Here is a 26,276-nt window from a genome sequence, read left to right on the forward strand (position 1 = left end):
AAAAAGCAAAACAATTCCTACGCAATTCACGTATTCGGCAGATAATTTGCCCAATTCATGAATGAAGCAACAGGCTTGCACTTTTCGTGAATTGGGCATTTTTTTACCCATTTCTGGCAACAGTTCTGGCCGGTGTCCATAAAGTCATCGATCTAAACGCACATTATCAAAAAGATTATTTTAGAAATTTTTAAACGAGTTCATCAGTAAGAAAAGATGTATAATTATAATGAACAAAAACAAGTTGGTGATCCATTCCATTTGAGGGATCATGAATTGGTAAGGTCATTTATACACAGACGATTATTTTTACAAGCTTTTCTTCACTCTCCGAATATCCCTCATACTCTCATATTATATATCCAATATAACTTACTAATAATGTGTTTACAACCGAAAGTAGCAGCGAGCGCTCGCGATGATCTCGTTCTGAACATCAATGATGTCACTCTGTATTTACATTATTTCGAACGGCGATCATTTAAACAAATCTAGCCTGCAAATAGCTCGACCATATTAGAGGCCTTTGTTAGGCGCACAAGAGAAGATAAATACGACGAAAAGTACTTCAAAAAAAACGACCACTCTCACATTACGTATTCAAAGATCCATTTGGCTTATGGCCACTGCATAATGACAATTTTAAAACGCGATAAACCGAAAGTGCCGGATACCATAATCAATTTTTGATTACCATAGCATATTTTTTTTTATTTAATTCAATTTATAACCACGACACAGAAAGTTACAGATGTGTATCTTGACGGCGATGACACTGCACTCTGTCACATTACTCGGCGTTTTGGAAGAATCGCAATACGTGATGGTGATTAATGTATTGCAGTATACAAAGCAATCTAAATTTTATTACGCATAATTAATGATGGCGTGAATCCCGGTCCATCTCCGAGAGGAAACGTCTTAAGTAGAACGAGTCTCGCATCCTTTGATCAATCCACACGGTTGCACCGACTGATGACTCTAATCACCGGTGCTATGGCGAAAATTTGCATCTTGCAACTGTGACGGACTTATCTGATTGAGATCAAGCGACGGATAGACTCGAGGCCAAAGAAAACGTCGTACGTTCCAGATAATATATTAATGGTTCGGCTTTCAATTTTGCAAGCGCTCCGAGGGCGAAATTTCGGGGTAATCAGGCGAGAATTAAGCAACAACTTCCTGAATTATATATCTTAATTAATGCGGCTCTCCATTGCAGCGTTACCGATTTGGGATAACACTTAACCCTTTCCACCCATGACCTCGCATATGAAGACTAATTACCTCTCGCTGGGGTAATAATGTGAAACTTTGGATATCATATTATACGAGAGATACGAAAGCAAAACAAATTATCAATGACACATTTTTGACAAAAACAAATCAAAAAAAAGATATTTTACTTATTATTTTTTTTTTCATTATTAGTAATTAAAATATACGTTATTCTCATCTGATTGATGTAATTACATTAACAGTTTAATCCAATGCATCATGAATACCTATTACGTTTATTGCCTGGTGTCAGATTCAGGCGTTTTTTCCTAAATTATCGTGTCGAAGTTTGTGACTTGAATGTCAAGGTACGTAAGTTTTCTAAAGACATTAATTATCTGTAATGCAGTGACTTGGTAAAATATCGTAACCCGTAGTCAAAAAATCCATTAAATTAAAAAATGAATATATATAAAAATACAGATGTAATGAGCGCGCACAATACATTACAAGACGACAACAGATTCTTTAAATTTACAAACTTAAACAACCAAAAAAAAAAAAAAAAGCTCTTTCTGTTCTAAAGATTACTAAAAACGCTCAGATAAAATCTAAATAGTAGCAAAATATTCTGTATTACTTCTAAGCGTTTAACGTGAAAATTTACATAATCCATCGGTGGGGGATTTTAACACAATTTCGAAGGGTCATTAAGTCCAGATTAGGTCGTTAATTTAGTGTTTTAAGTAATTTACAATAATTAAAAAAAATAAAACATAAATTTATTTATTAAATGAAGTTTAAAGAACAACCATAAATGTTAACAGGTTTGGGTTTGAACAGCAAATGTATGTTTCGCAACTGACAAATTGAGTTTCATAGATATTTTAAAGCAGCATATAATTTCTCTAGTAATAATTATATGCTGCTTTATTCACTTAAAATCACTTCCTTCACCTAAAAATACATATTCACTGTAACATTTATACGTCGTATGTAAATAAATAATGATAAGAAAATAAATGTATATACATATTACTACGTATGGAAAATTCGAAATAATATAATTTTACTAGAACATGTCAGATAAATTATATTTTCACTGGTAAAAATATATATCTACTGGTGAAAATATATTCCAATATGATTTCACTGAAATAACATGTTTTAATAAATATTTCGGGAACAGATTCGACGTTTTTTGTTTTTTCTTTGGAGGATAACCCGATAATTTCTGGTTTAGAATCAGGGACATCATTTCAGATTTTCCCAGGGGGGGGGGGTAAAAGTTGACCAATCAGTGGTCATTATTTTAATATTTCTATTTCAATAAAATTCATGGTATTTCATTAAATGAAAATCATTTTTCTGGCCAAATTCATGAGGAGGCAAATGCCCCCCACCGGAAGTTAGTAATTGAGTGACAACAAATTGTTCACGATTATCTCAACTACTCTAATCTTTGCTTTGGTAATCTAAGAATTATATTAACAACGAGCCCCGTTCCTGTGACCGCTAATCGAGTTCACAATAAATTGCATAAAACACATTTTTTATTTATTTCTCGAAACGTCGTCTTTTTAAACCAGTGGAAATGCACAAATCACACCAATTCATAAAAAAGGGTGATACTTAAGCCAGTATTATTTGAAATAATACTACACGGACATATTTACAACCACTGCCAGCAAATCCAACGATACAGGAGTTCAAGTGGATACCGTCTTTATAGATTTTGATAAAGCTTTTGACAAGATTTTTCATGACATTTCGCTACAAGAACTTTAAACCAAATTTAGTTATTTAAAAGTTATTTATAGCCGTGAGTTCGTAAGATTTTGTAACTACTTGTCAAACGAGTATTTAATTTATTTGGGAGTCCCGTAGAATTCCTTTTTTCTAAAATTTGTTGCATGCCCATGATTTCTGACTTGTCTTTACACTGATGGATTTCTAATAGAAATGATCTGATGACAACTTTTACCTTTCAGCATCGGAAAATCATGTTAAAAGTCGTTTTCCATATCTTTGTTGCCAGTGGAGTTTTCTTACTAAACTAAGATAAAAATAAACTTGCTAGATTTTCACTAAAGACCTAGGAATTACGATCGAAAGGAAGTGCAAATTCTATCTACAATTAAGTCTTCTAAGATGATAATAAGGGCATCCAAATACCCAGCCAATTCATTACCCGGTTCTATGGTATTTTTTCATAAATTAACCAGGTACCCGGTTCGGTTTCGGGATTTTTTTAAATAACATTACTACATGCATAAAACTTGAATATATATTTTTTAATTTCAAAGTAAAATTTATTAAAAAGATCTTCATTGCTGTTATTTTTTTTCTAAAAAGTAATATTTCAAAAATATCAATGCATCTAGTGTTTCATATTTCATAGTACCGTAGAATAACTATTATACCGTAAGGTTTGTACGCCGAGTGAATAAGAGAAAGGGGACGAATTCCCCAAGGGTGGATGAATCAAATCAAGGAAGCCACAGGGATAAATCTAACTCACTTATATAGAGTATCTCAGATTTTCGTAATAGTTTAAATAATAAAAAAAAACACGATTTACATATGAAAGTTACACTATAAATTATATACCTTTTAGCAAATTTGAGTTGCTCTTTTGTAGAATAATTCTACAAAAGAGCAACTGAAAAAATGCAAAATAGAGAATTATCATTTTACTTATTAGTTATTTCAGCTTTTTCCAGGTAGGGAAACAAAAGTTAGCCATTCAGTGGTCTTTTTTTTAATATTTCGATTTCATTAAGTCATAATTATTACATAAAATAACAGATTTTTCTGGCCAAAAAAATATTATCAATAGGAGAGTACAAAAAACAATTATCCCTTCTCAGAAGTAAAAAATTCACGTCAATAGAAATAAAATCGTGTCGTCGCCGTCGCAGCGGAAACGCTCGATACCGAGCATTCCTACTGCGACGGCGCCGACACGATTTTATTGCTTTTGACGTGAATTTTTGACTTCTGAGAGTGATAATAGTGTTTACGTCCTCCTATTGACCAAAATTCGGTTTGAATATACTTTGACCGATGACTTCATATTAGAAGTCCGTAGTAATATCGATAAGGATAGCTATCATATTTTCCCATATTGTCAGTAGTACGAAGGTAGGTCAATAAGTCCTTAGAAAATCTAATAAATTGCGCTAGTAATATCGAAACTAGTTAGTTTCTAAAAAGTACTAGACTGCTGTCAAATTGTCAGCCACTTCCATCGCGTCTTTTCATTGACAAGTGATGAACATTGTTCGGGACGTCCACTTACGGTGACTACGCCAGAAACGATCGACAAAATCCACGATATGGTCTTAAGTGATCGACGAGTCAAAGTGCGCGAACTTATTGCGGCCAAAGCACATGGCTAAGTGATTTCAATTTTTCACGAAAAAGTGGGATGTAAAAGATATCGGCAAGATTTTGCGCTTTTCCGTCGCAATCCTTTAGTTTCTGCATCGATACATAACCGTTGATGAAGCATGGGTCCACAAATACACTCCAAAGACAAAGGAAGAGTCGAAACAGGGTTTCTGGCAACGATCCGGTTCCAAAGAAGGGAAGACGGTGAAAGCGGCCAGCAAGGTGATGAATACGGTTTTTTGAGATGTACGCGGAATCATCCACATTGACTACTTGGAAAAATAACGAACGATAAATATATGAGAGTATGCGTTGTTATTGGTCCGGTTAACCGAAAAACTTAAAAAATTATGCCCACATTTGGACAAGAAGAAAGTGCTCTTCTATCAAGATAAAATGCATGAATTACGCTTCGAATTGTTGCCGCATCCACCAGATTTGGCCCTCAGCGACTTTTTCTTGTTTCCAAACATAAAAAAATGGCTCGCCGGAAAAATATTCACGTCGAACAAGAAGGCCGAAACAGAAGCCTATTTTAAGGGCCTTCGGAATCTTACATTTTGGATGTCTTGAAAATATTTGAAAAACGCTGTGCGAAGTGTATCGAGCTAAAAGGAGACTAGGTTGAAAAATAAAAATGAATCAACCCAAAATAATGTGTTTTTCTATTGTTTTATTGACCTACCCTCGTAATTTCGATAAGAATCAAATCAAGGAAGCCACGGGCATAATACTGTCGATGTCGAGCGATTTGGAGAAGATATAGAATAAAAACGCTTTAAAGAAAAACATCAATTGGATGGCAAAAAATATATATGGACTTGATGTCCTTTTTGACAAGATGCTAAAATACTCTTAACTACCTCGCCCGTATGGCTTAAATCTGATAATTGATACACCAATATTTCATGAGAGACTTACGCAAGTTGCGGGAGCTAGAGGAGGATTTTCGAAAGGGTGTTGAGAATATAATTTCGCGTAAGTATGATAGATGATGCCATGTGTGAAATCGTGCTCAAGCACACCTGTTTTCCGCCCAAACAACCAAACACACACACATTTTCCAGCTGCTTGGGTTAGTTTGCAGAACAAACTAATTCCGAGGATAGCTCGGAAAATCGATACGTTATAAGAAAGCGCAGCAGTGATGCCATAAATTTCAGACACTCCCTTCGCATAAAAACACAATACTTTTATTATCATAAACAGCTTTGTTGTACGTTCGACTCTCGATGAGCACGTTATGTAGATTTTCAAAGCCCTACGCCGCGGTTTTCATCGCAAACCCACTGACCCATATACGGCACCCTACGCCCGTAGTTCCCCAGAGATGAGCGGTGGCTTTCGACCTTTTTTATTCAATTTTCGACAAGCATAGAGCGTGTCTGCTGTATGCGCATCGTAGCCAGCGAAGGAGAAAGGATTTTCCGCGGCGTTTCCACGAACGCCACTCGTATATAAATGGCCATTTTTGACCATTTCTATCATCAGTCCATCGGCTTCAGTCGTCCGACCAGCAAGTAGTAGCACCAATCCAATAAATCCAAGATGCATTCCAAGCAAGTGAGTGATCGTGGAATAGTGATTTATAAAAATACAACAACAAGTGTGACCGTGCTAATAGTGAGACCCTCGCTCGCTCGCCCCTATGATATATAAACCCCTTTGAGAAATTCTCTGAGCTTTTTTCCGCCGCATGAGGAGAGATTTTGCGGCTTTCATGCACGTCGTCAAAAATGACACGAAATTCCTTCTGTGCCATATATGTCACTCGGATTCATATCGTGATATACGCATATTTATATTTTCATACCGTTTTATTTAATATAAGTTTCCCCAAAGAATTTTTGTAGCATCTGAAAAACATCATTCAGTAACATACAACAATAATATTTTTGAGCAGTTGAATTAATTAATAATTAATAAATATATAAATCTAGTGAAATATAAATAGCTGTATCTAACACGAATGCACTTTAGACACAATATAGTTTGACTGATGTATTAATATCTTATATGCGCTCATAATTTCATAATGAGGCAATCATAATAATCATATTTTAAAACATCTGCATTTTTTTATAAATACCAAGCACATACAATTAAATGTTAAAACAATTTAATTAAATTAGGTGATCCTCTCCATTGCTCTTTGCCTCACGAACTTGTTCGTACAATCTTCGGCCGAATACGAACACTTTCAAGCTGCCCATTACGGAGGAGAGCATTTAGGAGGCGAAGAGCACTACGGAAGCATTGCCAGCCTCGGTGGACACGAGAGCTTCGGAGGACACGAGAGCTATGGTGGACACGAGAGCTACGGCGGACAGGAACATGGACACGATGAGCATGAGATTGACTACCACGTAAGATCGAATTCCTATATCCTTCTAAAATTAATTTAAAATCTATAACGACATCTATTTATAGGCGCATCCGAAATACGCCTTCGACTATGCCGTGAAAGACACTCACACCGGAGACGAGAAGGAACACTGGGAGACCCGCGACGGAGACAAGGTCAAGGGATCTTATTCCTTAGTCGAATCCGACGGAACCAAGCGCGTAGTTCAATACGAAGCCGACAAGCACAACGGATTCAACGCCGTCGTCCACAAGATCGGAACACCCAAAGAGACCCATCACACCCAGGAATTCGCCCACGAGTACCCACAGTCTCACGGATACGGCGGTGGATTCGAAGAAGCTCACTCCGCTTATTAAATCTGACCTCAACTAATATTATAAACGTAGATAAGTTAAGATTAAGCTACGCAGTTTTTTAAATGGAGAAAAAGGCTAGCGAGCTACTTATCCAGATCTGATGTGATATTACAATAGAGCGTAATATATTTTAATGTTGATTATATGAAATACCAAAAAAATTGTTGAAAATTACTATTAAATTATATTATTAAAAAAATATGTTAGTTGATCGTTTTATTTATTTAATAATATATGCATTCAATGATAACTTTCCATTAAGTCACTTTCTATATCGAGAGCATTACCATTATGCGCTACAACTTCCTATTTCCTATTATTATATAATGCATTGGAGCATAAAAGCAAAGTCTGTCTTCAAAATAAAATAAAATAAAATATGCTTTAATTTTTTATGACAATATAGAGAAAAAGTATTATTTTAGCAAAAAAATTATCTCAAAACTTATTAAAAATACAAATATCCATTTCTACTAATCACAGTGAAAGTGAACCATTCTCATAAAATATTTTTTTATTATTTTTGTAAATTTAATTAAGATAATATCACTAACCTTTGAGCCAAAGCCAACTTCAGCTTTTCGTTCTCGTACTTCAGCTGCTGTTGGATATCGGCCGTCGAGTCCAGCTCACCGCCTACGTTGGTCGTTCCGCCGACTGAAGGCAAAGCTGCCCTTCCGCTGCTTCGAATCTTGCTGCTCACGTGTTGCGGAGATTCATTAGCCGACTATGAAAAAACATAAAATAATCAAAACACATTTTTAAAAACAACAAAAAACATTCAAGATGCATTAATAAATTATCTATCACGTTAATATGCATATAACCAAACCTGAACGGTAGACGAAACAGAATGGGCTCTCTGATGCGTCAACTCGTCATTCTCTACAGTTTTTCCCATCTGCTAATTAGATTAGTATTATTAACTAATTGTACGGTTAATGTTAATAAATAAATTATCTAAAAGAGAATCACCTGCGACGATGGAAGTCCATTCGGCGGTTCGAGAAGATGATCGGGTTCAGTAGGTGCCGCACGGTGACTCAAAGGACTAGCGTTTGCACTAGTGACGGGAGTGGCGGCGCAAGATCCGTTGTTGTGGCCCCGACCGGGACCAGTCGTCTGCTGTTGCTGACCGATTGCTTCTTTAACCTCTTGGAATTTTTCGATAAACTAAAATCAAAATTATATAATAAATACAAGCATACATTATATCAAGAAAAATTGAATGAAATTACATACTTTTCCAAGCTCCGATTCCGAAGAGAATCCCAAGCCGTATACAGTGTTGGCTCTCACATCGGACCATTGTCCAAATTTTTGAGATGTTTTCGTGAAGGTCATATTAGGCGTAATCGTGCTGTTGATTACAGCCTGAAATATTCACATTGGTTATTTAAAATAAAAACAAACGTATCACAATTTACAATGGTTTTACTGTACCTTTGCTCCTTCCACACTAATAATCCTATAAAGCATTCGCGAAGAGTCATAAAAGAAAGAGACGGACACGGCGGTGGTCGACGCCGACATCCATGTTCGTTTCGTTTTAGGATCGATGTGGAAGACGTGAGCCTTGCAAGTGAAGATCGGTTGTTCCCTGAGAGTTAAAATAGATTTATAGATGATTTTCATTGTGATAATCAAAAAAAGAAATACACATGTATGAATTTAGTTCATAGATTATGGATACCATTTTAATCGGAGATTGGAATTTTAATTGGAACAAATGTGAAGATTTGTATACTTCAAAAATAAAGGAATGGGCAAATATATTTATACGAAAATACAAAAAATTCTAATAACTCGAGCATTATAACACACATACCTTTTTTGCTGCGAAAAATATATGTATGTTATAAAATATGTTAGGAAATATCGAGGAAAAATAATAAAAAAAATATTTGATTATTTAAATTTCTATTGAAAAAAAAATATTGGGCCATATATGACACTGCACGCAGTAATAACAATATTTATCGAGCCATGTGTGGCACTCTATGCATTAGGAACAAAAAAAACACAAATTAAATTAATTTAATAAAAAAATGAAAACATAAAAAAAATAACTTTTAAATAAACCTTTTGTCAGTAGTAAATATATATTATTAAAAATCAGATGGATTTTTCTGATCCCTATGTTTCTTTTCTTCATGTTTTATTTATTATATGAGGTACAGATTTTTTTTATTGTTTTGCGAAAGATAGCAAATTCGGTATCATATGACAAATATTCGTCTTCGCTTGTATTAAATATGTTAAAAAATATTTGTGCCAATAAAAATTGTTTGGATCCATTTTACCATAAAATAAAGAATACTGCATGTAGTACCATATATGGCCATACATATTTATTGCACTTAGTGCATGGAGTGACATATGGCAATGTAGTGCCATATATGACCTTATAAAGAAAATTAATTCATGATATAATAATAATTGTAAAATTAATCAGTATATTGTATCTCGATATATATTTTTTTAAACATTTAACGAAAAAATTATATATATGTAGCAAAGTGACATTACCAACTAGCGCACTTTAAATGACTACCAACGGTTAAGCAGTTTCTGGTTTTGATGCCTGATAGCAAAGTATTCGTAAAAAATAATCAGAAGAAAGAGATTTTAAAAATTAACTTGTGAGGCCATATATGGCACAGCATGCGATAAGGGGTAAATGATATAATTATTAAAACAGAAAAATGTTAAATAAATCTCTTTGCAGATGAATCTTTAATTTAATGCATAGGTAATATGTTAAAGAAGTTGTAGATAACTAAACACTAGGTTTACAGGTATAAAGCTGTCAATTTAACGGGTGTCATTAAAAATAGGTATATAGTGACCAGATTTTCAAAAATAAGTTTCTGAAAATAAAAATAGTGTTAACATATTTGCATTGTTTAAATATAAAAAGTCGTTATAAAACCCAGAAAAATACAAATCTAATCATAATATAAAACAGAAACCTGTCAATTTGACGGGTGCCAAAATCTAGTGGTAAATAATGAATTAAGTATAATAGGAAAATGGTTAGAAAATGGTACTTAAATAAATGAGAATAAAACTAAATGTATGATTATTAATTACAATGCTAGATAATAAATAAAAATATAGATAACTCTATAATATAAATAGTTGACAATATAAAATATTCAGGAATAGATAAAAAAAAAATGAAATTTTAAGGAACATTAAAATTACATAATTAAAAAAATAAATATATTATCTAGGAAATTATAAATATTAAAAAAAAATCTACAATAGTATTATATTGTCCCACTTCAATTATTGTGCAACAATATTATATATGCTTATTAAATTAGATGAGATGTTGCAAAAATTACAAAATAGGGCAATTATAGTAGTTTTAAATAATAATATATTTACTAGTTGTAAAAGTATGATTGAAAAATTCAAATTGTTGGATATTCAAGAAATATTGAAGATGAATGTTTTAGTATTCATATATAAGTTAGAAAATAATATTGTACCAGAATATTTAATAAGAAATAAAGATGTACATAGATTTAATACTAAAAATTTAGATAATTTAAGGATAGATATGTATTAGAAAACGAGTACTGCCAGGGGAACTTTATACGGAGGTGTGAATTTGTATAATATTCCTAGGACTAGGATTAATATTTCATCAATGGAATAAATAAACACCTTTATGCATTAAAAATATATTATAATATTAAAGTCTTTATATTTTTATATTTTGTGTATGTTTAAATGTATGTTTTGATTATATTTGTTTAGTGTATAAACAATTAGCTATATTATTTAAATAAATCAATAAAATAGAAGCCAAACTTTCTTATATGTTGAATAAAGGAATCCGGTCACTTAAATAAATATCTATTAAATTGCTTTTTTATAGACAATTCAATATGTTCTTTGACGAAAATAAAATGCAAATAGTATTAGCTTTCTGCAGCTAGAGTGAGTACCACACAATATATGACAGTGAAGTCATCAACGCTTGCAGCGCTACATTTATTAACAGCATTGTTTTTTCAACGAGGAATGTTTTACGTCAGATAAGAAAGTGACAAAAGTGTTTTGATGTATTTATATCCCAATAGAAAAAGGAGTTGTTAACATACTAGGGAAATTAAAGTTTCAGCAGAAATTTAAACCAAATGTTTGGTGATTGTTAGTAATTACTATAATATTTAAAACAGAAGCTCATATTTTTTTGTTACCAAGGACAAAATTTATTCAGCAGTGTTGAAATATAAATGAGTATTTCCTGACAGATGACCCCTCACACAACCGACATACATAATTATCTCAATTGATTTACAAGTTACAGTTGTACAAACATTTTTATTAAAATAAATGTCTTGTATTACAGTACAAAGCATTTATTTGCCATTATTAAAACAAATTATAGCCTAATAACACATATATTTTTAATTATAGTAAAATAATAAATAAAACTGAATTTTATTGAATATAAAATTAACAATATTTACATTTTTGTTAGAAATAACCTAGTTCAGTAACTTTTAAAGAAAATACAGAGGCGATTAAAGTGTATAGTTAAAAATTGTATATAAAATCTTTATATTGGTTATTCGTGGACATTTTGGGGTGGGAGTGTAGTGTGACTTTTTAGCCAGTTAAAAGCTAGAAAAGATGTCTGATACAATTTATTGCACACAAATATATCATTTACACTGATATATGTATCATACAATGCAGGTGTATCGCGATGGCGCAGGTGAGCGATGGTATCGAGTGAAGTCTTTCTGGTCTCTGATTCTTCGTAGTCAGCTGAGTCGAGTTGGTGAATCTGTATACTGGTCCTTCAATAAAGCTTGGACGATTGTGAGAGAAGGTCAATTTATAATCAATTGCATTTGTTTAGTTCCGTCTTCAGCACATCCCTTAGTGAAAGTGTAAGTTCTAAAATGGCCATTTGTGGGGGTGACCATCCGATTATTACAAAGAATAGATACAACAATAACTGTGTTTAGTTACTATGCGTGATTCTCGAGTTTCTGTTGTGTTAATTAATGAAAAGTCTGTACGGCCACTGTGCAAAATTATTAGGTGTTCCGAAACTCCGATTTCACTGCTATTATTTTTAGCCAAATTATTGTTATAGATTTCTTATGACTATTGTTAGAACTCCCATAGACTCAATCAATAATTTAAAATTAGCTGCAGAAATCTACTTCCAGCTTTTAAAAATAATCTTATAAATATTTTTTTTTGGTTTATTGTCTTTTTAAAATCCACAACATTAAAAAATCAAAAATAATTATAACAGCAAGGACCGAATATTCAAACATTGAAAGATAATATTAAAATAATGCAAGAATAAATATCTGTCGTATCCTGAGTTAGCGAATGTTATATACAAATATATGAATACTCAAACAAATGAAAGACTTCATTGCGGTTTTTTGGGCAATATTCTCACATACTACATAAATAATTCATATTTCTAATCATATAACTGTCATGCTTATTTTTTTTGTAGCTGTTATCAGTAAAAAAAATAAAGTGTTGCATGATATATATTTGGACAGCACATTTAAAAGATTCATATTGCATTGTAAACTTGAGATAAAAAGATGTTCCGATGTGTTAGTAACGAGTATATTTTCTTTTATTTTTAAATAGCGTTTATTAGTAAAATAATATAATAGTATTATGCATTAATACATTATACATTTTTACTTCAGCTTAGCTAATTAGTTGACCACCACTGCATACCGTCACATAAAAAATATTGAATTTTAACAAAATACCCCAGATAATACCAACATAATGAAAAATATATATACATATATAATACCAACATTAGCAAGTAAATGTCAAAGTTGAAATATAACGCCATTTTGAACGATTGTATAATTTATTTATTTAAATATATTTTCACGTACGATTCTGTTTAAAAAAATATGTAGGACTTCCTCTTTTTCTTTTCAGCCCAAATTTAAATATTTTATATTTTAGTATAATGGCACGAGGGTCATGGTCAATATTATTTTTTTATGTTCCTTTATTTTTAAATGAAACGTATGTGTAACGTTCGCGTTAAAAACTAAGATGGTAGCCACCCCTAAAAGTTAACCTGAAAATTGCACAGAACAAATCCCAATTAATTAATTGATATGGAGACATGGGGGAGTGTCCGATTGATTTGCAAATGACCTCGAAGGTCCGCCGCCGGATGACGGGTCGGGTGTAGGACGAATTTGAGGATGGCGAGGCCTCCGATCGCGAAAGGATGAATGAGGATCGTCGGATAAGCCGTCGGAGACGCTTCGGCCCGGGGTCGGGGTCGCCGAATTATTGACTCACCCCATGTCTGCGGCTCGAGATTGCAGGAGCAGCCGTCAGCCTCGCATCTCGCCGCCTGCAGCCCGCCCACAACACGGCCAAGACACGCTACTAAGCGGCCATCGCCCGATGCGCAGTAATGCCAACAATAGCGCACAATAAACGCTACTGTTTTACAAATATTTTCAATTTCTATTGTTATAAAAAAATTAAATTTCAATAACAAACGACTAATAAATAAATTTTAAAGCAAAAAATATTATATTATTATTTTAATAATATCTTACAAATTTTCTAAAAGTAAATTTTATAAAATATTTACAATACTTTTTTTTCTTTTTAATTTGCAATCTGTTTCTAACGAATATTGTCGTATGATATTAGGCACATACCATGGTGAGCCTCTAATCATTCTTATATATTTAGACTGGAATTTCTCTGTAATATTAATACTTAAGTTTCTGACGGTTCTCCACAATTGTATACCGTCCAGATCGGCTTCAGTATTACGCTGTATAATAATAATTTGTTTTTGTTGACAGCCGTGATCTGCGACCTAGGAGCCAGTTCATTCTTATACTAAGTTATATTTGTTTTTTTAGGTTAATTTCGATAAAATAGCATGCCAAAATATTTCACATGTTCTGCCTGTGGCAATCTGTTCATATTAAGATTCACTGGTGGGCAGGTTTTTCTTTTCATGGTGAATGTTACCTGTACTGACTTGAATTAATTTGCCTTTATCCTCTATTTTTTGAGCCATAGCTGAACATTATTAAGGCTTTCTTGCAGCAAACTAAACGAGATGGTTGGGTCGTCATATGATGCTAATATCGATGTGTCATCAGCAAAGGTGGCAACCACAATATTTTTCGTCTTAAAGATATCTGCAATGTACAGCAAGTGCAACACAGACCCAAGCACACATCCCTGAGGAACGCCTGAATTTATGTGAAATATTGATGTTCTTTTTTCAACATGTTTTAGCAAAAAAATACCTATGGTTGATATACGATTTCAGTACCATGAAAAATGATGAGACTGGTTAATTCTTATTTTGTACACAAAATTAATAAAACTAAAAGATTTAATAATTAAATTTACTTATTTTTGCTTTTAATTCACAACACTATTTTAATATTGGTAAAAAACAAATACATACTAATTTCTTTCTCTCCTTCTATTTATTATCAACTCTGCATAAGATTGTTTAAAAAAATGCTACAATCAAATAATGTTTCGCTATTTATGTAATTTTTCACTAGTAATGTGGCTGTAAGGCTGGACCGAGAATGTTCAACACCCTGAGCTGTTAAGGTAAGCAAATGCCTCATCATCAAATTAGTGACGCGCATGAAAGGATTAACGAGATACCCATTTGTCCCTATCTACTATCTAGCAAAACCACTGCCAAGGGAACAGGCTTGCAAGAAAACACTAAAAAAACAAAGGTTATTAGGATTTTTTCCTGAGAAAGCTAAAAAAAGGTCATTAAGAAAAAAATTTCAAATACCATCATCGATTTTTTTTCGAGGAATCAAGGAAATATCTATACTGTGTTAAATATAATCAAATGACACCTTAATTCGGAGTAAATGACGCCCCTATTTGGAATAATTGGCACCCCTCTTAGGGCTGGCGCCCTGGACGACCGCTCTGGCTACAATAAAATTTATAATTGACCGTCAGGAGCTATATGGGCAGCTTTAAAATGAAGCGGCGGTAGATGATTGCTATCAAACCCAAACAAATCAACCATTATACCATTATATTCGTTTAGGTTAGGTTTGGGCTTGAACAGCAAATGGACATTTTACAACTGCCCACACACACATAAACACCACGGCGTGAGTGTCACGAATAACGCAGTGGGACATATAACTAGTTGTTTTTAAGCGTTGCGCCGTGCTAATTAAGTAACAAATACTTTTTAATTACATCGAATACGGTGTGCACTAATTTTTACGTTTCTTTATTTAATATACATAAAACAATGCGTTAAACTAAATATTTATGCAACATGATAAAATGTTTCAGTAAATAATCAACGGACGAGGCACCGACGGTCATTAATCTCCCGTCAAATTCCGCCAAAAAATGTGTTGTCCTCCGGCACCGTCACATTAGTGTTACCAGAGTGCCGCCTAGTTTAGTTATAATAAAATAAATAAATAGACCCCCACCGTAGCTTAAAAAGTCGACCTATTTCGCGTCTTTAGGTAATTTTGAGTTATTTTGTCAGTCTTCCTCAATCCCCTATAACTCTGTTTAAAAAAAATATTTTACTATATCATATTATTTGCAATATGCTAAAAATTGTACACACGGAAAAAACTAGACACAAAAAATAAAAATATATTTATTTATATATTTTTTTAAATACGACCTCTACTGTAAATTTTCACAATCTATAAAAAATATTCAATATATAATATTATCATGCCAGTAAATAATTTAAAAATATATTATTTATAGTTTCGCTCATTGTTAATAGATGTCACTATTTTTAAATCACTACTTATATGTATTAATAATTAATATTGTTCATTAAATATGTAAATATACTATTTACCTGTGAGTATATTTTATTATAGATATTTCATTTATATTTATAAAAATAAATAGATATTTTATAAATACAATTGTCAAAATAAAATCGTTCGGTTGAACTTGACCTTCATGCATTTGCTAATCATGGAACTGGTTTGAGTTCAACATTCCACAGCATATTTCGCGGATCCATCTTCTTTTTATTGAAACAAGGCGCAGCATAACAAACACTACGCTTTTCCACGCAATTTGCGGTCGATTTTCGAAAAAACAAAATCATCCGGATATACTGCTAAATGGCGTTTTAATTACAATATCCATATTTTTGCGTTTCCTAGAAACTTTTTACAATCATCAAACCGTGAAGCGTGTAACCGTGTAGTAAACTTTCTAGTACACTCACCGGTGCAGTACTGTCTACCACTTTGTACGTAATTAATAGCTATCTTAATTTATTATAACTATGTTATGTTTATCTGATATAATATTATACAATTAAAACTTCCATTTTAACGTTTATATTGTTATGTTGGCAGCCACTTTTTTATTTAATTGATTATATGTATATATGAAGTTTAATATTTTTATTATTGATTTACTAATATATAATTAAAACTTCCCTTTTATCGTTTATCTTGTTATGTTGATAACCCGTTTTATATTTAATTTATTATATGTATATGAATCTAATTATTTTTATTATGGATTCTGTATATATTTTAAATTAGTTAATATGTATTTAATATAGATTATTTATAAATTTTATAACTCGTTATGCTAATATGTGTGAATCGTATTTTTATAATTCGAAGAATAGTATTGTGTGATCAATTTGCATGTATATGTTTAGTGGAGGTTCTCAATGAATAAAACGACAATTTAAAAATGCTTATATAAAATTTATTGTCTAAAAAACTTGACTTAGAAGAAATAGTCGCTTAACAGAAGCGATGGTATAAAAATAGTTTTTTGAGGCTATCAGCTCCGTTTATGTTCAAAACACGAATATATTTTATTTAAATAAAAAGAAGTATATTAAAAACAAATTTCGACTTATAAATGGTAACTATTGTAACGGCAATAAAACATGAATAAAAAAGAGCAATTTTTATAATAATTACATACTAAAATTATTGCTTTCACTCGACATTCACGGCGATAGATACATTTTTATAAATTACTATAAACGGTAAGTGTTTTTATATATATATGTAGATACAGTAATAGTGTCAGATTTAGTACATTTTTACTTTATAATTTATATTGTTTTTTTTTTCGAAGAAAAATTTTTTCAAAAATTCCACTGACTAGATACATATAAAAATATTTATATTAATATATTTTTCATGCAAGAAAAAATATGTACATTCTTCGATTTCTAAATGTTTTCTTTTTATTATTATTTAATAAATAAATAAATAAAACTAACTATAAAATAAGTTTAACAAACGAACGCTTCGCTTTACGCTAGAGTAATATAAAAAAAATATAAAATAAAAACTTTACAATAAAGTAATAAATTGTAAGAAAATTGGAAAGTACGTGTTTTTTAAATTAGAGTAAAGAAAAAAATCTTAATAGTAACTGCGATTAGCGAGAATAGAGAGCGAGATCGGATATTCTCCTCTGCCTCGATCCCGGTTGGAATCCCCTTGTGCCATCTGGACCTACAGGAGGCCTCACGAGTGCTTCTTGGCAGAGAGCGTTCGAATTGGACCTAGACCTGGCCGGACTGCTCAATCCGGACATCTGGGAGCAATTGGAGAATCTCCTCATACCATCGTATTCGGCGCTGGAGATGGAACAGTTGGAGATGCGACGAGACAGGAACATGTCCGAGCCGGCATGTCCGGAATCTCGGCTGCTAGCTGAAGACATTCTTCTCGGCGAGTAATAATAGCCGGAAGAGTCGGAAGAATGGCTGCAAGCAGACATCCTGCGAGGGAACCAATGAGGCTCGGGCACCCTGGGGATGTATCCTGACGACCCGCGTCTGAATCTCATCCTAGGATCGTTCCTGATCCAATACTCCATCTCAGCTTCAGAGCTGCTGCAGCACGGCGAATACTCAACATCGCTAGACATTCTATAATAAGGCTTCTTGCCTGGAATAGTCCTCTTCTTCTTATCAGGATTAGGTACGCTATTCAACTCGTACACCTTTAAAGATTGCCCATATCCTGGAAAATCATCGTGTTGCAATTGAAGAGCATTCCTAGCTGCTTCAGATTCTGTAAACTCTACCAAAGCGCATACTACTCCACTCAAAGACGGATTCTTATTAATAAACTGTCTCACATCAGCTGGAATAGGATTTCCAGGTCTCAGGACTCTAATCAATGCTATCTCGCCGCATTTAGAAAACAATTGAGAAACATTTTCAATTGACGGCTTCTCAATGGGTAGATTTACTGCTACTATAGTCCTAGATGGAGTTGTTTCATCGTATTGCGGTAACGGTTCAAGTCGACGTAACTTAGTACCAGATTCGTTTATTTCTAATTTAGTTGATTTTTTCAACGAGTCTGCTACTACTCTCCAATCTTTAGTCAAATGCTTCACGCGCTTGAAGCTAGATATGAGCTTAAGGGAAACATACCCTTCTTTGTTGCGTTTGACGTGCTTCAGAAGAAAAGCGTCTTTAGTGATGTTGACGTCCGAAAAGTAGAATTCTACTTGAGCTACTATCTTATCTGCTAATTCTTCAGAAGGTGGAGTGAAGGGTGGTTCTTGGGCATCATGATTAATTTCACATCCAGAATCTTTACCACCGCCTGTAGAACCTGCATCTGATGCGCTATCTGATACATCTCCCATATGAGTGCCTTCATCTTCAGCTGCTTCAGTCGCGGGTTCTACTTCTGGTTCTTCTCCAGATTTATCTTCAGATCCACGCCTATCGAACGATAATGAGACGTCGCTATCAATAGATGAGATACTATCTCTAGTGTCTGAGTGTTTCATGTCAGTTTGAGGAAAGTCCAAATTCCCTAGAGTATCGCCTTCTTCTTGCATCTTCACCTCTTCATCTCGTTGCTTAGTATCTGCATTCGCTACAGCTTCCATTTTTATATTATTATAATACTGCTTAAGTACTTATATTATTATATCACAATGTTTATTGTTGTACACAGCTAATTGTTGCAAATCACAGATTGATCGATTGGCACTTTTTTGCAATTTCACAAAAGTTTCACAAAACTGGATCACCTTTCACGTGTGGGTTCGAAATCTAGATCCGATTGCACAAGCGCCGCAAGAAGCTCGAGGCAGTTTTTTCAATGTTAAAAAAATGTCGCACACTTGGTGAAGCTGGATGAAATTCCTATATGTAGGACTTCTTCCAGTTTCCGTCAGAGCCGATTCTCCCTCTACTTCCTGTCGATGAAGGAAATCGATGGATGGTGGATGGAACACGTGGGTCCGTCCGCTACTGCCACACCGTTGAGCAAGTGACCTAGCCGCTACTGAATGACCACTGAGCGCGCGACTAAGGGGCAATCGCTTATATAGTCAGAGACACCCCTCCACCGTGCGCCCCACCGCCCCTTCGGCCGAGACCGAATGGAAAGAAGAGAGAGGAGAGAGACAACCTCGGCTGCATCAGCTCAAAGGCAAGGACTTGACTTCGCGCCGGGTCGAACGAGACGGCATTGATCGTCAAGCGTCGACGAGCGAGCGAATAACTGGAAAGAAATTGTATCAAAATTGTATCAAGGGTCAAGGACCAGAATATTTGTATACAACAATATTACCCTATAGTGCAGAAACGGAACAAAAAATTAATCCTCCAATCCTAAAATAATAATAAAAAAAATGTTTATAATATTATAAAAATAACAAACACATACAAAAACCGGCTTTTTAAAATATTGATTTTAATTTATATAGCAAAAAAGTAGCTAAGCTTGCTTTAATTCTAAAGGAGGGGGGAGGGGCAAATTTCTGGGAAACGATTATATCAAGAATAAATTTATAAAAAAAAACTGAAAGCCGACATCAAATAACGAATCAAATCTAAACTAGTTGTTTGCGATGTATGTATCTCAGGTATAAGTTTTTTTTAAACAAGATAGCGAATCAAGCTGGCTAGTGAACTTAGCCGAGATATTTACTAGCTTTATTTTAGATCTTTATTTATAAAGTTTTATGTTTATTTGATTAAAACTATCTTTATTTTATTGTCCCTAAAATCTGTAATATCCTATATAAATGAAATGAACATATTATTTTTTATTTTATTAAATATTAAAATTTTGACTGAGGTAATTTATGGGTCTCTGGTGATAGCCGAAGGTACTGCGTTGATTTTTTCCTTTGAAACTACCTAAATTGTTATCAAAAATTATTACTATATTAAAATAAATTGTTATTATTTAACATACTTTGAACAACGTCAGTTTCACTTCTCCTGCGAAATAAATTTGCCCATAAATTGTTTTATAATCTACGAGCACATTTATCACTTTAACTATTTAAAGTGCTCTAAAGTTAAACTATGTAATAATAGTTAATTTTATATAAAACAGTTTTAAAAAAATTGCTTAATAATTAGTAATTAAAATCGCATGCTACAGTAAAAGTGCAGTTAAAATTCTTATAAAAAATAAAATAAATATTAATGAAACACCAATGGTTGCAGACAACGAACTTACTATAATGTATATTGCATATATCAAGACAGCAAGAATTCATATTGTAATAATAAATTCGTCTCGCTTCAGCATAACATATTATATATGTTAAAATATAAATTTGATTGTTGCTATTATGTCAAACGGTAAATTAAAAATATAGTATATAATATTAAGTTTTTATTGCCAATATAATAAATCAACGATGATCAAGGACTTTTCAAAATCAGATAAAAGTCCAGCACCAGCCACACTATATTGGACAGCATTTCCCAGACAAGGCCGGAACCAGCCAGAACCTTGGCCCATATTATACCAATAATTCTGGTTAACCACCAGTCTACCAGCCATCGGTGCGGAAGTGTCAGCAGCTTCCAAGATCAACGTGTTTCTATCGAATATAAAATTCATGGCTTCGAGATGAAGAAAAATAAAGAAACATTGACCGTTAGTCACGATCGACTGTTTACCATAATCTCGTTCCGGTCTGGGTACATGCAGTAATTGTTAACAATCAAGATGGTAGAATTTTACTCTTCAGTGAACTGAAAGAGATTTTCAGACAATTAACAAAATTGCATTTTTAAGAACAAAATTACAAAAGCTACGAATATAAAATTCACCTTTAATCCAATTTTGTGATAATCGCCCTCATATTAACAATTAGTAAAGGTTCATACAGCTAATAAACGACATTTAAAGGCTAAGGATTAAAGTGATTCAGATTAGTTATATTACTAAAAAATGGATTATACCTTCCACGCAATAGGTCATATGAAATCGAACGAAATTACGTGCAATATGTATTTTTTTGACTGAAGCCATAGTGTTAATAGTATTAAGGTAACAAAGTAACTTTGAAATAAGCCGATGACGTAAATGTTTTAATATTACATAGAACCCCTCGTATGATGGATTGATTTTTATGAGATTATGTGTTGAATCATCAGAATAGTTGCTTAATATATTAAAGTTAGCACTGAATAATTTTTTTAATATTATTTTTTTTTTAAAAACAAGTCAAAACATCAGTGAAATTGCTATATTAAATTTATAAATAAAAATTATTGTTTTATAATGTGGTTATTATAAGGAAGAAATAATTATTATATACTAGCTGTCGGTACCTCACTATCGTGAGGTACCGAAGCTAGTGAGTGTACGTATACGAGACCCTCAACTTTTTGGGTTTTAAATATTATTTTCGCTTCGTTCTGATTTTTTAAATATATTTTAAAATTTAATGGTTCAAATTAAACATTATTATTTAGGATTTTCAATGATAGTGCGAATGGTTCAATTTATAAGAAACTACTTAACATTTTCAATTAATTTTAAAATAGGTTTACAACTTGACTAAATATTTCCAGAAGAAAACATTTTATATTATTTAACTATTTTTATTTTGTCTATTTTTATTAAAAAATATTTTGATTTATATATTTTTAAAGTAAATGTTTTTCTGCGCAGCATTATATATTTTAATAATTAATAAGTGCAAGAAGTTTTCACTTTACTTAACAACACTATGTGTTTAGTAGTTGGTTAGTAATGAACAATACTTATTTAGAAACATTGCCTCCTTTTGTTGAAAGAGTTTTTTCAAGCGATATTTTAAAAATTCCCTAAAAACTATAACTTTAAATTGCCAACGTTCGCCAAAATATAAGTACATATATTTTCTGAATAGAGAAGTTAATATAAGTCCACATTATTTACATTATATTGTAAATCCGGTATAAATTAACCATATTTTTATAAATTTTTTTTTTAGAATTTGATGATTTTTATATCTATTTTGATAAGTGTTTTACAATTTAAATCGTTAAAATCAATTTCGTAGTTCGTTTTCAAGCGCGCCCAAAACCGGGATTTCCCTTTCAAATTTGCTTACATGTGACAGTTCTTCTGCCATCTGGTAAGCGCTCGCTGCGCCCATTTCTGTGCAATTAAATAAACAGTGAAATATGTTATAATCATGGCGTTTTTCTTACCAAGTGTCAATTGAAGATGATTCAAAGTGATGTAGCATTTGAAATTATAGACAATATAATCATAGCTATAAATTATGAGTATGGCATACTGCCATACTCATAATTTATAGCTATGATTATTATTTTATATTTATATTATGTATTATTATTTTATAAAGAACATACTACATAAGTTTTATGTAACTGAATATCTTGAATTTGGATATTCCTAAAGAGGAATGAAGGCACAAAACAAAAATTGAATAAAAACCATGACGTATACATACATATTTTGCAACGTCGGAATTAGAAATAAGCCACTCGTAGATATTTTGGTTATCGATTATTCCAGGTATGCAATCACATATTTATAATCATTGTAAAATGTCGTCTATTAGATAACATCCAAGAAACTACACATATGTATGTACAGTCGTCATTCGGAACGGAAAGATCTAGGTAATTTTTGTTTTGCTGCAATAATGGTTTTAATTTATTTTGCTGTAACCAAGCTTATTCAGCTAAATAACCGACTGCATCACAATAATTGTCACGCGATCGTCGTAAAAGATAGTATCCTCAAATATCCATAGACAAAAAAATACGTTTTATTAGCATTTATACGGTTTGATCGACATTAACCTCAATCTTCATACGTACTAAGTATATATTACATGTTCACGTTCAATTTGAGTAATTATATTCAGTCAAATTTAACGAATATATGCATTAAATTGAAAGCAAGGATAATATTTATGTATTATAAAAGGAAAAACTCACTTTTCGCCCTCGGGGCCCGTCGCCAGGAATTCAAAATTTGAAGATTTCATTACGAAGATTGCTATCTAGTTTAATCAATGTATACTTCTAATCCTCAACACAATACGTATATATTTACACCTAGTTAATTTGCAATCCGATTATTTATATTCAGTCAAATGACGAATTAATGAAAATTATTGTCGCATAGCAAAATTTTATTTATAAATAATAATTATTTAAAACTGTTGTCACGGTACTGTCGGCCATCTTGTTTTATATTTGAATGCTTACTTTTTATTGGTCGAAACAACAGAATGCAATACCGGCGGCTCGAAAATTAATCGGAGCAAATTCAATTTTTATTTTTAATATTATAATATTATTATAATTAAATACATTTCCTTTGTTTACGTGTATTATTATACACCGTTCATATAAAGCGATACGATTTAAAAAAGTAGAAGATTGAGCATATAATGTTTTGTAGCGGAAGCGACGGCTTAGAACAATTACATATAAGATATTTAGTTTGGCAATAAATAGATTTTTGCGATTTTTTTTGTTCGAAAATATCTTTATAATACAGAAAAAATATAAAAGATATTATTATCAACACGCTGAACCAGTGGTATAAGTCAATGACTACTATCTGAAAGATCTGGGTTTTAATTCTATAAAAAACCCATGTGTTGGTCAATTTATATTTTGTATGGTAGGTCGGAATTAATTATTAAATTATAATTCCGATCAATTATCACAAATTAGGTTTTCTTAGATTTTCCTAATCTCACGGATAAATATCGTGCTGAATACTTCAATAAAATCGTGCATAATAACATATATTGATCACAAGCGGTAATAATAATTTATAATTAATAAAATAGATGTCACTGATTTATCCCATTGTAACGCATATGGCTAACGCCTGTATCATGTTGCAGCAGAATATCTACAACAAAAACTAGTAATTTTTTTCTACAAATAAAATTTTACGATTGTCTTATAAAATAATATAATGTTTGTTACTTATAATAACTTACAGTAAGACTTGAGTAAAAATTGTTATTGAATTTGTTGAGAAAGGTTAATATAAAAACATATACATGTACATATATATTCACATAACTATAATGCGTTGTATTTATTCACAGAATTGCAGTACGTCACATGTTTTTGTTATTATTCAAGTATTTATTATTCTACAATAGAAATGTTATCTTAAAATGTTTTCAAATAATTATGAAAATTTGCCGTAATATGTAATACATTAGCGAATCCATTAAACTTTTATATTTTTTTATTTGCCACTGGTTTTTTATCTTCGTTTAGAGATATTAATCTTATTTAATTGAATTGTTTAGCATTTTTAGGCTATAAATCTTATAAATGATTTTTTTATATACCTGATATCATATAATATTTTTAAGTATTACTTAAAAATATTATATGCTGTATTTTCAATCAATATTCGTTTCTTTAATTTTTTAATTTTTAATCGTCTTGTGTCATTTTTTTTACAACAATAAATGAGATTTTTAAACACAATTCAATTAATCATAATAATTAAGAACGAATGTATAAGTTGTATTTCTGGATATCATCTAAACTGTCAGGTTTATTAATGCCACCACCAAATAATTCACAATCGGGCCCCCCAATGTAGGTATTAAATCAGCAGATAAAAAAGCTGAGAATCTAAATATTATGTTGATATGTTACAAAAAGGTCTACGATAACGTAACAAATCCTTTTAGTAGATTAAGTCACATATTACCAACCATAAATCAGAAAAAATCAGCTAGTATCAATCTGTTTAATAAAAAGCGCTTAACTGCCACTTTTATGTCAATGATCGTATTATTTAAAGGGGCGGAAAACAAAACGGGCCGCATGCGGCACCCGAGCCACAATTTTTCTATTACTAGTTTGAATAACAATTATTATTAAATTTAAAAAAATATTTGATATAATGGTAAGCTTGTAAATATGGGCTGTGCTAAAAATACTTTTTGAATTGCAAAACTGGGTTAATCTTAATCATTGAAAGATGCAAGTACCCGTAACAGGATTAACCTAATTTGGCTAATGGACTAAAACGAATTTTCTTTACGATGCAAAACTATCCATGGACAAATACATAGTATATTTAACAATGATAGCGCGTTTTTGTAGATTAATTTTAGCCTGTTACAGGGACTAGAACCCGTGGCCTCTGGGTTATAAATCCATGCCCTCTTGTTAAGAAATAAGAAAAAAATATTTTGATATTGTTTGCTTAAAGTATCTTAAACTACAATTTTTTCTATGGGATTAATTAAGTATATTGCACCATGCTAAAAATAATTTATAAATTTTATCTTTACGTTATCTAATAAGATATAAAAAATATAAATAATAACTTAAATTATTAAATACGTAAAATTAATCGTATTATGATTTTCAAAATTAAAATCCACAATGAATAGCAATTATTATCTTAGTTTGAGATAACAAAAATAGCTTAAAACCTTTCAAAATTATCTAGTATTTGTATATACAAAAAGTCCTGCTCAATAAAATATTACAAGATGCTACTTAAATACGGTTTAGCGAAACGTCGTGGACTTTAAAATACAACGCGGAAAAATTCTGCTAATATATTATTATTTTATAAAAAAATAATAATATATGTACCCACATAAATAAATATGTATACGTTAATATTTTTTTATTTAAA

At 31.9% G+C, this 26,276-nt stretch overlaps 3 protein-coding genes across 4 annotated transcripts in view; 1 reads left to right on the forward strand and 2 right to left on the reverse strand.

Moving 5' to 3' along the window:
• The window catches only part of homer (protein), a 36,909-nt gene extending 23,148 nt beyond the window's left edge, over positions 1-13,761 (reverse strand). Inside the window, exons 1-6 of one of the 2 annotated variants that reach the window (XM_088191086.1) lie at positions 13,663-13,761; positions 8,779-8,935; positions 8,578-8,709; positions 8,311-8,508; positions 8,168-8,236; positions 7,890-8,062 (exon numbers count right to left, since the gene is read on the reverse strand). In XM_088191086.1, coding sequence (XP_088047212.1) covers positions 7,890-8,062; positions 8,168-8,236; positions 8,311-8,508; positions 8,578-8,709; positions 8,779-8,935; positions 13,663-13,667 — 734 coding nt within the window. In that variant the 5' untranslated portion in view covers positions 13,668-13,761. The remainder of the gene's footprint in view (positions 1-7,889; positions 8,063-8,167; positions 8,237-8,310; positions 8,509-8,577; positions 8,710-8,778; positions 8,936-13,662) is intronic. The other variant, XM_088191087.1, reaches the window with a different exon arrangement.
• LOC148232785 (uncharacterized) lies at positions 6,095-7,505 on the forward strand. Its single transcript, XM_088191088.1, has 3 exons — positions 6,095-6,174; positions 6,744-6,977; positions 7,042-7,505. The coding sequence occupies exons 1-3, from the start codon at positions 6,160-6,162 to the stop codon at positions 7,333-7,335; spliced, it is 543 nt and encodes a 180-aa protein (XP_088047214.1). The 5' UTR covers positions 6,095-6,159; the 3' UTR covers positions 7,336-7,505.
• A 3,322-nt stretch (positions 13,762-17,083) lies between the features above and the next one.
• On the reverse strand, positions 17,084-19,988 carry LOC148232786 (uncharacterized). Its single transcript, XM_088189844.1, has 2 exons — positions 19,947-19,988; positions 17,084-19,877 (listed from the first exon to the last, which is right to left on the reverse strand). Exon 2 carries the CDS (start codon positions 19,255-19,257, stop codon positions 17,782-17,784), a length of 1,476 nt encoding a protein of 491 aa, XP_088045970.1. The 5' UTR covers positions 19,258-19,877; positions 19,947-19,988; the 3' UTR covers positions 17,084-17,781.
• Positions 19,989-26,276: the final 6,288 nt, after the last annotated feature.

Source organism: Plectrocnemia conspersa, unplaced genomic scaffold (assembly GCF_051122295.1).
Source record: "Plectrocnemia conspersa isolate PC_06_02 unplaced genomic scaffold, ASM5112229v1 ptg000008l, whole genome shotgun sequence".
NCBI classification, from domain to species: Eukaryota; Metazoa; Arthropoda; class Insecta; order Trichoptera; family Polycentropodidae; genus Plectrocnemia; species Plectrocnemia conspersa.